Source organism: Eublepharis macularius, chromosome 5, assembly GCF_028583425.1.
Source record: "Eublepharis macularius isolate TG4126 chromosome 5, MPM_Emac_v1.0, whole genome shotgun sequence".
NCBI classification, from domain to species: Eukaryota; Metazoa; Chordata; class Lepidosauria; order Squamata; family Eublepharidae; genus Eublepharis; species Eublepharis macularius.
Window position 1 is genome coordinate 54,336,525 of NC_072794.1, and position 13,952 is coordinate 54,350,476.

The 13,952-nt window shown below is 43.1% G+C and overlaps 1 protein-coding gene across 1 annotated transcript in view; it reads left to right on the top strand.

The window, feature by feature from the left end:
- PALMD (palmdelphin) overlaps nt 1-13,952 on the top strand; it is a 33,985-nt gene that overhangs the window by 11,318 nt on the left and 8,715 nt on the right. The window contains exons 3-6 of the mRNA XM_054981288.1: nt 6,978-7,108; nt 9,557-9,671; nt 12,886-12,919; nt 13,007-13,120. Coding sequence (XP_054837263.1) covers nt 6,978-7,108; nt 9,557-9,671; nt 12,886-12,919; nt 13,007-13,120 — 394 coding nt within the window. The remainder of the gene's footprint in view (nt 1-6,977; nt 7,109-9,556; nt 9,672-12,885; nt 12,920-13,006; nt 13,121-13,952) is intronic.

A 13,952-nucleotide genomic window follows, 5' to 3' on the forward strand; every position in this document is an offset into this window, starting at 1 on the left:
ACCCTGCTTCCTATGCATGGGAGAAATGGCTGGCACTTGTGCACTGATGTCCAACCTTGGTAGGAAAAATACATTTTTGATAGGTCAGACAACCAGCCTCACATAAATAGGAGAAAAACATGACTCCACATTTTCTCAAGCTTTGTTTTGCAAGGACAGTTTAACATTCCATATCATATTAACGATGAAGAGAAATTAAAATGTACAATGCCCCTTTGTTAAAAATAATCAAAGTCATTATGTTGTCCTACAAATCTCAACACAAATTGTGCCCTGTCTCAAGAGTGGGAGAAAGTATTGTGTTGCCAGGGCCAGTTACAAAGTGCAAGCACTGCAAAAGTCACAAAGATGATCCTCAGATTTTCCAGCTCTCTCAACAGGAAAGAACAGCCAATAGTTAGAGGGCTGATGCAGGTAACAAACCCATGCAAGCCATTGGGTACACCTGAGGGCTTGAAAGATCAAATTGCTAAGTCCCAATAATGTGTTTTCATGGGTTTCAGGCACCAACCCCCACAGAAAGAATTTGTATGTGAAAGGCCCACAACTCTATCTTACTTCAAAGTAGCAGCAAGTGGTGTTCTGTTCACATCTGGAACAAAGGGCAGACTGTTCCTCATCAAATGTCCAGTGTGGGGTTTAATGCATCTGTGGAATGTTAGGTTCTTTATTTTTCAGTGTTCTTTATATTACTTAGTTCATCCCTTAGCTTAGTCCACTCCTGAATCCTTGAGATGATTATTTAGCAACAGGTACTGCCTGAAAGTAGTAAGTACACAGCAGAATGAGTACAGCAAAATGGACAACAGTACTGGTGTGAGTAATTTAACATAAAGCAAACTGCTGAAATATGAAGAAAAAACACACCAAATTGCTTGTTGTTAGCATGGAGACTTCATATCGAATTTCATCTTCCATTGCTGTGGTCTGTTTTCTAGCTCTAAGAGTAAAATCCTAAACATAAATATTATGGAGTAGGTCCCTTTGAACTTGCACTGTATGACTGAATCTGGATTTTATATATTCCATAAAATTTCACTCAAAATATACTATGCTGTTGACAGAGTTATATGGCACTGAAGATTTTCAATATACCCACTCTCTGCTTTCTCATCTTCTTTTCTGCTGAGTTTTCAGATCTATATGGACTCTCATTTCACATGCTTATAGCTCTTCAGTTTGACTAAACTTCATATGTGGATCTTTCCCTCAGTTGCTTCATACAGTATTTCTGGCCATCAATAAGCTATAAACTGAATTTGTCACTGTCCTTGTAGAGAAGATATTGGTTTGATATCTCATATATGCCCAAAATGTAAGGGAACAATTGTGTTTAAACAGTTTCATAGATATCTGTATGCGTATGGAGACTATTTGCATCCCTTCTCACAGAGAGGGAAGAAAACTTGACCCCCCCACACACCCCAAGCCTGGAGCTCTGTGGGAAGGGATGGTTGAATCTAGCCGCTGCAGCAGCAGCCTTAGCAGCTCCTTCTGCCGCTGCTAACCGCTGATCAGCTTCAGCCCTCGCTGTCCTCGGGCTCCCCTTGTTGAATTCCCTCCTGTCCTTCTGGGTCTGCTGTTCCTGTTCCTGCTGCTCTGACATGCCCCTCCCCCATCCCTCGAGCTCCTGGAGGAAAACCCGAGCAGAAAACCAGAAGAGGTTTTCTTCCAGGAGCTCAGGGGCGGGGTTCAACTACACTTCCCAGATAAACTTGTGGGAACCCAACATGTGTCAGGCGTCTTGTGTAGTTTAGTCATCTTGGCTGAGTTGGGGTTCAAACCTATATTTCTTAATGGGTAAACAACACACAATGTGTAGCAGAACGGCACAGATAAGCATTCAAAGCTGTAACTGCAGAACTTCGAGATCTTGGCAGATTTCTGTTCCAGAACATTTATAAAAGATTGAGTCTGTTTTCTGGCAAAGTGCTGCCTGCTAGAATCCAGTGAGATGCAAAAGGCAAAGTGTGGGACTTGGAACAGAAAAAGCTACAGGGTTGCCAACTAGCCAGTTGCGGGTTTCCCCCACCTCCCATTTAATGGAATGAATAGGAAAGAGGCTGGACTGTTTGGTCCGTTTTAAGGCAAAGAAATTTGCTGTGCTGAGCCTTTAAGGCTTTTGCAGCAGTAGACACATACCTAATTGAAATTTAATTTTCATTCCGCATTTTTCTGTTCCTCAAAATACTGTCTCTGAACCCTGCCTTTGCCATATCTATTTCCCCTTCTTTGCTAATACTACCTTGACTGGGGTGAGTAGGGTTGCCAGGTGTCCAGTTTTTCCCCAGACAGTCCAGGTTTTTATTGTACTGTCTGGGGAAAATGCAGTTAAAATACCGGACATATAAATGTCTAGTACTGGGGGGTGGGAGTGGCTGGCCACTGGTCTGCAAGAGGTGGTGGCAGCGCCAGCAGGCCTTCCTGTGCCACTTCTGCCTCCTCACCCCTGCTTGAAATACTCCCAGGGGCGTGGCCAGCAGTCCCACCCAGCCTCCGGTGCCACCTCTGATTCCTCTCCCCTGCATTCAGCCCACGCACCCAGCTACTCCCTCACCCAGCCTCCTGCACACCAGGGAAATGGTGGGCCAGCCCACCTGCTGCCCACCTGCCTGCTCACTGGTGAAAATGCCAGCCAGCCCACCTGCTCTCTCTGCCACCTGTGTACACAGGAGGAGGCCAGCTGGGCTGCTTGCTCTCTCACCAGGGAAGTCGCTGGCCACAATGCCTGGCCACTGGTACCAGTGATGACATCACTCATGGAAGTGACGTTATCATGCTGGAGTCAGGAGTGCACGCATGAAGCTGAAAAGTAGGGTAAGTATCAGGAAGCCCATCCATTTCTTGTATTCTTGGTGTTTGGGGGGGCAATCAGTGGGAGGGCTTCTAGTGTCACTTCCTCACTGGCAGACCTTCTGATAACACCTGGTTTTTTGGCCACTGTGTGACACACAGTGTTGGACTGGATGGGCCATTGGCCTGAGCCAACATGGCTTCTCTTATGTTCTTATGTTTTTTGGGGGGGAGGCCACCTGACAACCCTAGGGTTGAGGAATAGAATTGGCAGCCTCCAGACTTCAGAGATCAGTTCCCCTGAAGATAATGGCAGCTTTGGAGGGTGGACTATGACATATCCCTTCTGAGCTCTCTCTCCTCCCCAAGCTCCAGTCACTCCACACTGTACTCCAGAATCTCCAGGGATTTCCCAACCTGGAGTGAGGAATGGAGAGAGAGGAAGAAATTCGTATATTCTGCCCTGCCCCCTGACCCTTTCCCTCTGTCCTTTGCCTCCTCACAGCTTGGTCCCTGGGCACTTGACCTCTACCCCTTGACCACTCTGAGGGCCAAGCTACAAGTGACGAATGACACTTGAACAGCAAGTGGATTGAGTGGAGTGCAAGTGAACAGGGAGAAATACGCTTGCCGTTCAAGTGTCATTCGTCACTTGTAGCTTCGCCCTGAGATCCACCTCTTAGCTGCACTCTGGGTTGGTGCAATTTGGGCCTTCTGTACAGGGGTGGGGCTGCCCATTAACAGATCTGTGCCCTCCAAGACTTGAAAATTCTAGCTTTGTGCCATTACCAAGAGAGTTCTCCCTTTAAAAGAAATGTATTAGGCTTCAGAGTAGCATCAGCAGCACCAACAGCCAGGGCTATAGGACATATGGGGAGAGGGCAAAATCCCAGGAGTCCATGGAATCAGGTAAGTCATGTCTTTGTTTTCATATGATTATTGGTTTAGGTTTGGGTAGTGTCACTGGAGGGTGGTCTAATTTCTTACATCTAAAATGGGAATCTTCACAAGGGTGATGTGGGGGCAAACAATGTACAAGTTATGAATAGTTAGGGGTTCTATATTAATTAGAATTAATGAATATATAGGAAGACTTGTTGGACCTTTTGTTGATCCTATGATTCAGCTTGTTTTGAACTTTCTCATGTTCTAGCATACTGACCTATTGGTACAAAAGCCTGCCTTATATCCTATATCTTTTACTCAGTAAATGTTCATTTTTTATATATATTTATGAATGTCAACTCTCAAGCAGGATTTATTTCAAATTATGGAATGCCTGGCTACCACAAAAATATTGTGGGAATTTTTTCTTCTGGCTAGCTTGCAGGCCTGTGTACATCCCAAGCAAGCAGTTGGGGACATGATGACAGAGATTCACGCTATTGCTGCAATACCGGAAATGTGGTACAGTGTGAACTGCAAGAGACAAATGTTACATTCCATTGGTCAAACCATTCTGAAAGTCTTATCACATCACATTATGCTAGTAGCACTCTTTGTGTCCAATATATCACAAGCTATTAAGTCGGCATCGGAAGTACGTCTGCTAGCAAGCATGGGTGGCATCTGTATTTAGAGCTCCTAGTTTTTAAATTTTTTAAATAGCCAGCATGCAGGACCCCAATTTAGGCTGAGATATTATTTGAAGGAATGGAGGGTGGGGGGTTAAAGCATTTCTCCTTCTGCCATCTTCCCTATCCAAAATGATACACTGGACAAAATGTACTGGTCTTGCTATTTAAAAGAATGTACTGGGAGCTCCATATACAGAAGAACTCCCAGCATCTCATGCAGATGTCCCATAATGTCAGCTAATTCAAGCACGTGAAGCTTAGCACCACATACTAAGGTTACCAGCCCCTAAAAAGGATCCCGCACCCCCAGCTGATGTTTCCAACAGCCACACTGAGCGGTGGAGGACAAAAATAAAATTTTAAAATGGCTGACAGTCTGATGTCACTTCTGGGAAAATCTGTAAAAGATGTCATGGCTCTCTAGGAATTGGCCAAAACTCTGCGATGAAACTACAAGATTCTCTCTGATTCTTAAAGAGGGCTAATGCCATTTGCAGAGAAAACACAGAATTGACACCAGTGCTCTCTAGGAATTGCCAAAAACATTGTAGTTTTACCTAGGGATCCCATTCCCTCAGTGGTGGCAAGGGATCCTCTGCTCCCAGCTTCTGCTCCCGCCACTTCTAACCTGGCCAGCTGGGGGAAAGGTGCAGGAATGGGGCAAGAACCACCAGAAGCTCACTCCCATGTGCTCCAGAACACTTCCACATCACTTGAGAATAACAGTATTCCTAGCATGACACGCCAGGGGCTGAATGGGTAAAAATCAGCCCCAAACACTATATAATGTCATTCCTGGCATGACATGGAAGCATTCCAGAGCGCATGAGCACTGTGCACACTCGCAAGATGAATACTCCTGTTGCAACCTTAGTTTTACCTCAGAGTTTTGGTCAATTCCTAGAGAAGTGTGATACTACTTCTGGGTTTCCCCAGAGCTGATGTCATGCCAATGGCCAGCCCCATATCTCTGCCCCTCTCCCACTGGTTGCCAAGTGGGGCCTGACTATACTACTCCATACTGATTTCAAAACACAAAAAGGTTCTGTAGTGGTCTAACCAGACATTCAACTACCTTGATTCTCAACTGTTTAGGGACCTTAGCATTAACAACTGCACTTTGAATTTAGACTCAGAAATAAACTAGGAAACAGTGCAGTTGGATCCAGGTTGGTGTTACAGGGTTCCCACTGTGCACTCTTTTTAGAAACTGGATTAGTGGTTGTATCCTCCCAATTTCAAAAGCCCAGATTTAATGTTTTGTTCAATGAGTTTATCAGAAATTTTCTAATATGCTGTGGGTAGTAATGTAGGTGTGCATTTCCTGCAGCTTCCCCATGACTTGTTAGAATATTGTCCAATGAAAACTGGTACTTCTTTAATACACAAAAAGCAGAAACTTGTAGAGATGTTTCTGAGCAGTATTGTTTACATATTATGCCAGGATTAACATTTCCCCAATATTTTACTGCTCTGTGTGGAGGCATTGTGTGCATGTGCAGCAGCAGAAACGGGGGGGGGGGGACATCCTGTTTTACCAACAGACAGTCAAACAAAAAAGGAGATCTTTTGCCAACTGTTTATAAACCACTTTCCAAACAATATCAGTATTTTATTTTAAGGGGAAAAAATTACTACAATGTTAACTTCCATGATGTCTTGATATTCCATGCCGTTTACACATACGTATGTATGTAGTAAACGCATAGCAGCTCAGATACTAAACTGATCTATTTACAAACCACAAGATATAAAAGAACACATAAAGATCTAGATTAAATATTATATCAGCCAGTAATGTATTTGCCCTGACCTGACTAGCCCAGGCAAGCCTGATCTCATCAGAACTCAGGGTCAGCTTTGATTAGTAATTGGATAGGAGTCCTCCAAAGAAGACCAAGGTATTTATGCAGAGGCAGGCCATAGCAAACTATCTCTGTTAGTCTCTTGCCTTCAAAATTCCAGCAGGGTACACCATAAGTTGCCAATGACTTGGCAGCGCTTTCCACCAGCAGTAATGTATTTACTAGACATTTACTACATTTCCACTATTCTCAAAAAAGTAAATACTATTCACATTCCCCATCAGGTTTTCTGACTCTTTGGTTGTATTTACACAAAGCTCTAGTGAACTACCCAGAATCTCCCAGTCACTACATAAGAGAAAAGGGCCTTCGTGGCACTACTAGGCTAAGTTACAATGTCCACATGAGCAGAAGTGTGATGAATGTTCTGGGATTTGTCTTACAGTATATCCAGCCACCTTTTCCCAAGAAACATCTGAATGCCAGTGTAATACTAAACTGGGAGAAATTCCCACATAGACGTGCCATTAAGATTGTGTCTATGCCAACTTTCTGCTACTGAACGGGGAAGTAAAAAGGAAGGAGATGCCCCAGATTTGTTCATATGTCATTCAAACAGAGATGCTGTCACTCAGGATGGTTTAGAGTCGACACTGCTCTTTTTAGATTTACAGAAACATAACTACCAATTTGCAGGTTGGTCATAGACAAGGATATAGCTGGTACAGGGCTAATATGAGGACAGAAGTATGACAGATAAATCAGATTCCTAATGGGAAATGTCTGAAATATTTATACGTAGAAAAAAGCTCTGCGTGAGAAATGGCTGTGGGATGGCCTAAACACTCTTACGGCAAAAGAACGGGAGGAAATGCAAAACCAGAATCGAGAGGATCAGCAACGGATGAATGAGCTGGAACAAAATATTCTCAGGTACTGCTCAGATCCTTGAATTTACCCCCATCATTAAAAGCTTTATGCGTATATCAATTTTTGTTGTTGTTTTGAACAAGGAGATTAATGCTTCTAGGCCTGCTATTTATATTCTGATGTTTGAATAATTAGAGACGAGTTAGGAGGGGCAACAAATATTAAGATCCAGTTCTGAATGTCCTCTAGCTAGCTGGGATTTCATCGTGCTTTCTAAATCCAAACTGTAGAAAGTGAAGCCTTTGACATTTAAAATGTCATCACCTAGAATGGTCCAGAAAAACTGATGTTTTTAAAATGCTGGCATTCAGGTGATAGTAAAAATATCAAAGACACAACATTCCCTGAAGTGTTACAACATATTACACATATCCTCTGTGACTGTTTATGAAGTTAAAGAGATTTTACATTAGAGGAGTATGTAAACTTTTGAGGGTTGGATTCTGACCATCCTTCTGCTCATGCAAGAGGCATTTCTAGTTGTTCCAAATTTCTGCTGATTCCCCTGCACACAAGTTCCCCAACAGCGTTCCCAAAGGTCTGCTGTCCTGAGAGTTGCATTTCAGGGAGCACATCGAGTTTCAGCGGGACAGGGATAAGGAATTCCATTACACAAATGCATCTCATTTTGCAGTGCTTAGGATCCCTTTGCCACGTTTTGGACAAGAGTCTGAATTTTAAAAAAAACAAACAGGATTTGCTTTGTTCTGCAGAGTGCTGAATTCAAAAGCTATTTTTTATATCTTCTTCAGCCAACATTTTAAACTCCAAGTTCCAGGTGCCTTCAGACCACTCACTCTCTGTAGCTGAGGCTTCATCATCCTCACAGCTCTCTCTGCAACTGTAGACATAAAGTTTCCCACATCCTGTGAGTAGGAAGGATTTGGAGGTAGGAGTTGGAGTCAAAATATCTCCCCCGCTGTGTTACCAAGGAGCTCATAGCGACACCTGCTTAAATCTCCATACTTTGCATTCATATTAAAAGTTGCTTTCCAGAATCTTTAGAAGAGGCTTATCAGGAACTCCAGGAGCACCAAGCCCTATAAATGCCAAGCAATATTTTTTTCCAAACCCTTTGGGGTCAAGACAAGGGCTACTTCCCACATTACAAAACAACATGCTTGTGTACCATTTCATATATATGTGTGACCTCAGAGGGATATAATGTAGAGGCCACCCTCCAAAGCAGCCACTTTATCCAGGGGAACTGATCTCTCTAGCCTGGAGATCCATTGTAATTCTGGGAGAGCTCTAAGCCCCACCTGGAGGTTGGCAACTATACACTGTTGTCTTTTAATAGGACCTTTGTAAGACTACTTCATGTGCAGAGAGGCCACTGAGCTTTATTTCCCTGCAATCTCATTCCTTTCTTTTGACCTTTCACTTACAGGCAACCTCCAAATCATTGCCCCTTCCAGAAAGATTCCATTTTAATGCACATCCCAAAATGTTTCCGAGCGTTTACAGGAACAGATGTCAACAGGTCTCAGCAAAGGCCATCAGTATAAAATCAGGAAGGTGACCTGCCAAGAGGAATGCAAATGCAGAGAGACTCAGGCCTAAGGAGAGATCATCAAACGATGTAGCGGATGATACACAGTGGGATGAGATCAGCAAATACATTTAATTCAGAATTGCTGATAATGCCCAGTGTGCTCTGTTAGCACATTTATAATAAATGTGTATGAACTAGTGCTAATTCAACAGCAGGCACCTTTGCCACCCACATGTGATACTGTGAATCATTTTTGTGATACTGTGAATCATTTTTGTTGCTGTTAAAAAAACAGCAAATGATCTATCTTAAAATTAATTTTGACAGTAAAAAAAATATGCATGCCCAAGTTAGAGAAAAATCATTAAATTCCAAGAGGACACAATGATGGAAGAAAGATGTTCTTAATGTTAAGCTTTATGCGGTGCAATTGAGATAGAAGATGCTGTGCAGAATATAAAAGGAATTGCCCTGGCTCTGAGTGATATAAATAGTTGGTTAACTAGTTCAAAACTTTAAGCAGCTGTGAAGCTGACTGGATGAAATTGGGCCACTAGGCATCACTGTCTAAATTACCTCAAAGGGTTGTAGGGATGAAATGGTGGAAGGGAGAAACATGAGGAAAACATGCAGCAGTGTGGAAAAAACCCAGTGTAAACATGTGAAAGACAGCTCAGCATCACTTTGGGCATGTAATGAGAAAATCATGGGAGAATCGGACTTAGGTTTAGCAATTTTATTTGCATGATGTTCCAGTTCTCTGCTCCCTCAAATAGTTGGTGGTAAAAGACAGCCTTCTGTCTCGATTGCTCAGCGTGCATTTTGAAGACTTCTCATGGGGTTTACGTCAGACCTGTTGTTGCCCTCTTGAGGATGTATCTGACTCCTCTTCTGCATTCTGTTCATTGCTGGCAGAACTGTTAAAAATTCTTCATTCAAACATCATTCATTTGCAGACTTGAGCAAGAAATTGAGGATCTTGAGAAAGAAGAGCTGACAATCTCAGCTAAAGAAAAGGCCATTTTAAAGAAGCTTAAAACAGTTGAAAGGACAGCAGAAGATATCATAAAGGTCAGAGCCTAATTTTCAAACTCTCCAATGGGTGTTATTTATGTCACTCGGTAACAATGATCTCTTGACAAGCAGGTGAGGATTAGGCAAGGAACTGGGGTAAGACCTCCGCTTGGCACATACAGTGGAAATTAAAAGTGATTAAGCCTCATAATAGTCGAGCTGCTCCAAACCACATAAATAATATCGAGGATATTATAGCTACTATTGATTCAATGCCAGAAAAGTGTTTCATATACTATAGCCATATTTTGTGCATTCATGCTGTGAATTGAATTATTTAGAAAGGGAACGTGGTAATCAACATTAACCATCAACTATGGCTACATAGGCAGAATACCAAGAGCACATTTCAAACATAAAAACATGTGTGTCCTGCCTCCTTAAACTAAGAAAGATATTCTCTACGTTTTATTCAACCTTCAGTGAAAGCCTGAACAAACACACACACTGAAAGTCAAACAAGCCCGTAGGAACATTATGCAATTGCTTTAGTGGAGAACTCTGCTGCACTGAACTTATAGCCTCGAGCAGCTGCATTGATTTTTCATAGGGAAAGCAGAGATATGACAGAGTAGAGAAAACTGCAGACAAAAAGCTCTCAAGAACACTGACTTGTATCCAGTAAACCACAAATGGTGAGAAACTCACAGAAGAGGACTTTCCTGCCTTCCCTTTCACACTACAATGTGTTGAGCCCTTGAAATCCTGCTGCCGGGGGATTAGGATGGAGGATCCTCACAAACAGCAGGGGGGTTGCAAATGGGATGAGGAAATGGCAGAACATCTCCCCCCCCCCCACTTCCTTCTATCCCCATTTGCTGAAACCAACCATAAGGTACAAGTCATTATCCTTACACTTTTAAAGTGCAAATCTGTTGAACCAACATCTATGAACTCATGAAGTAGCCTTATACTCTGAGCTAAGCTACAAGAGACAAATTACACGAGGAGGACCACATGAAGGGAGTCGCAGTGTTAGCTGGAAAGCCGAGTTTTAAAAGAGATCGGAAGGCTTTGTTAATTACCCCTCTCTACAGAGCCAGGGAGATCCCTGCTCAGATGATTTATTTCCTCTTCACCTCTTAGAAGGGGAGGTGAAACTGACAGAGCCTTTGGGAGGCAAAGTGGAAATAAACAAACCCTCTGAGCAGCCATCTCCCTGGCTCTGTAGAGAGGGGGAATTGACAAAGCCTTCTGATCTCTTTTAAAACTCAGCGTCCCGGCTAACATTGCAACTACCTTTACGTGCTCCTCCTCGTGTAATTCGTCTCTTGTAGCTTGGCTGTGAGTCAGACTACTACACTATCCTGGTCAGTATTGTCTCCTCTGACAGGCAGTTACTCTCCAGGGATTCAGACAGAGACATTCAAATCAGCAACTACCTGATCCTTTTCCAAATGGAGATCTAAGGATCGAACCCAAGGCTTTCTACACCCCTTAGCATATGCCACATAAGAGAAGTTTAAAAGGTCAATTCAATGCAGAAAGGCAAAAGTAGACAGGGAGGGAAGGGTGCATCTGATTCTTTTTCCATCACCTGTTCTGTAACCACTCTATACAGCAGCGGTAGGATTTTGTCCCAGCACCGCCAGATACATCATGAGACAATAAAGACAAAGATAACTGAGTGTGGGTTCAACTAGTTATGCTTATTTGTTTAGATTCATTTAAATGGCTAATCGACGTCACTGCTTACTTAAATAAGCCAACCATTCTGAGGGCAGGCTACACTAGGCAATCACTTGGGGCACCCACCTGGCAAGTTCACCCTGGCTCCAACGGTTATTGCCAGCCTTGTTTATCCCAGCCTGCACAGCCATTCTGTGCTGAGAGGTGCCCAGCTTCATCTGCCTCCTGCAAGGCACCTACTAGGTGCAAGAGATGCTGCTTAGCACTTGGGGCACTCCTTCACAGTGCCACTCAGCTGCCTGGCATATGATGGGCTGTTCCAAACACACACACCCATCACTATGATGCTTCAGGATGTTTGCTGATTAAACCTACCTATCCTGAGCAACCTGCCCTATTCCTGCCAACTAGTTGTGATCTAACCAGTATTTTAACCAGGCCTATTTGAATGTACTCCCAACCCAGAGGCAGCATGGAGCAGGCAAAAAAGGGAGGCACACCATTGCCAATCCGATGACCCCCCCCCCCGCCCAAATTACTGCTCAGACCCATAATGGCAACCAGATAGTCTCATGCTATACCTTGGGAGGGAGGGTGGGTCAGTCTGCACAGCAAAATGTCTGCTGAGGAGAGGATGAAGATAAGCAAATAGCTTCTTGTTGCCATCCCCTAACTGGCTGAGACCCTTTAGCACCCACAGGTAATGTCTCATGTCCCATTTGCTTTGATGTGGACCAGGGTAAATTGAATCCATGGCATTGCTGCCATGAATGTCTCTTTTTGCCCTACAGGTGAGTCACACAGGAATCTTACAGTGGGATTGCCAGTCTGTTGCCATTCAAGTAGAAATAAATGGTAGACCCTTTTTGAAAAGGAAGACAATGTGGGCAATTGTCCTGGCCTTCTTATATGGAGGGGGCCACATCAAAATTAACAAATAGTCCTATGCTTCACTGTTATGATCATATTCTTTGCTTTCCTGGGTAGCGGCACTGATCACGGAAAAGGGTTACATAGTGACTGTTTCACAATTAAATGACTATGAAAGGACTTTCCTCCAGAGATTCAGCTTAAGTCTAAGCATCTTTCCAAAATGTAATACACTGTGCATATTTGGGTTGGCTTGCAGTGGTGGAAGATAAGTCAGAACTGGGTGGATTTTAGTCCATGTTCTTATTTTGAGTACTACAGTCTATATTTTAGATTTGCTGTTTGCTTTAATATATTTTGGCTTAAGTATTTTTAAGATGATCATGCTTACTTGGAAGTAAACACCACTGTATGCAGCAAGATTCAAGTTCAGTAGCACCTTAAAGACTAACAAAATTTTCACGGTCTTGTCAGTCTTTAAGATATTCCTGAACTCGAATCTTGCTGTTCTACTGCAGACCAGCGCAGCTACACACCCCAAACCACTGAATACTGTGGGACACTTATTTCCAGGTAACTATTCAAAGGATTGAGTTGCATAGTTATCAGTGGTTCTATGCCCAACGTTGAAAAGCTAACAGTAGTCAGTTTTCTGTATCCATTTTCTTAAAACTATAAAAATCACTTCTCTTTTTTTGCTGTTTCTTATTAGTCTGTGAAGGCAGAAAAAGTAGAGGCTAGAGAAGGTATGTTTGACCAAATCATAAAATTTTACAGTTTATGCATGGCACCAGAGGGCAAAGGTATGAATTAACAACTTCCTGCTTTCACAGAATCAGCTGACTATATATACGCCAACATCCCCGACCTCCCAAAATCTTTTAGACCTTCTGCAGTTAGAAGAACAGGGCATCTAAAAAGAGAAGATGATGAAGAAAGTCGAAAAGGTACAGTTCAACAATGAAATTTAAGACATGGATAGAGGTGGAAAGTACTATGCATACATGATAGTCTGAGACCTGGCAAGTGATTTGAGTATTTGATGAGAATATTCCATTTCTCTCGAGGAAAGTTGGTTCATCCAGGAGTAGCTGTCCTAAAGCCAGTTGCTCCACTCCACCTAGGAAGCCACATGTGCACAGAGCATCAATAGCTGGTGAGGAGCCACCCTTGTAAATAAGTGCCATGCATGTGGCTGCTGCCCCAATCCAGATGCTGGTGCTGCCTTCACAGAAGAATGGGAATAGCACTGATCAGCTATTCAAGAAGAGCAATAGGGAGCAGATTTAGAGTCCCGCTACTTCCCACTAAACAGCTGGTTAGTGTAATTGCAGCTTTTCTAAGAGGTCTACATGCATGCAGCCCTGGGAGCTGTGCACAAGATGCATGGGGGGGGGAATGCACCTTTCCAATCCATTTTCTTAATATGCTTATGAATGTGTTTCCATATCAAAACTGTGCACATGCTATTAGCTACACCTGATTGAATCAGGGTTGATGATTTCACAAACCCACACCGCATTATGCCATGGAAGGAAAGGGGAAGGATTAACCACAGAGCTTTACTGAGTTACATGAGGAAAAAGTGATCTTCATGGAAGTAGATCCACTTGAGCTCTAATGGGGTGGAGCCAGGCAGCTGGGATGACTGGCCTGTGACTAAGAAAGGCTCCTTGTTTCCACCCCGAGTCTTATTCAGCTAAAGTATTCTCTCAGCCCACAAGTACCAGTGTACTTTTTCAGCATAATAGATGGTTGGAACAATATATCAAATCTATG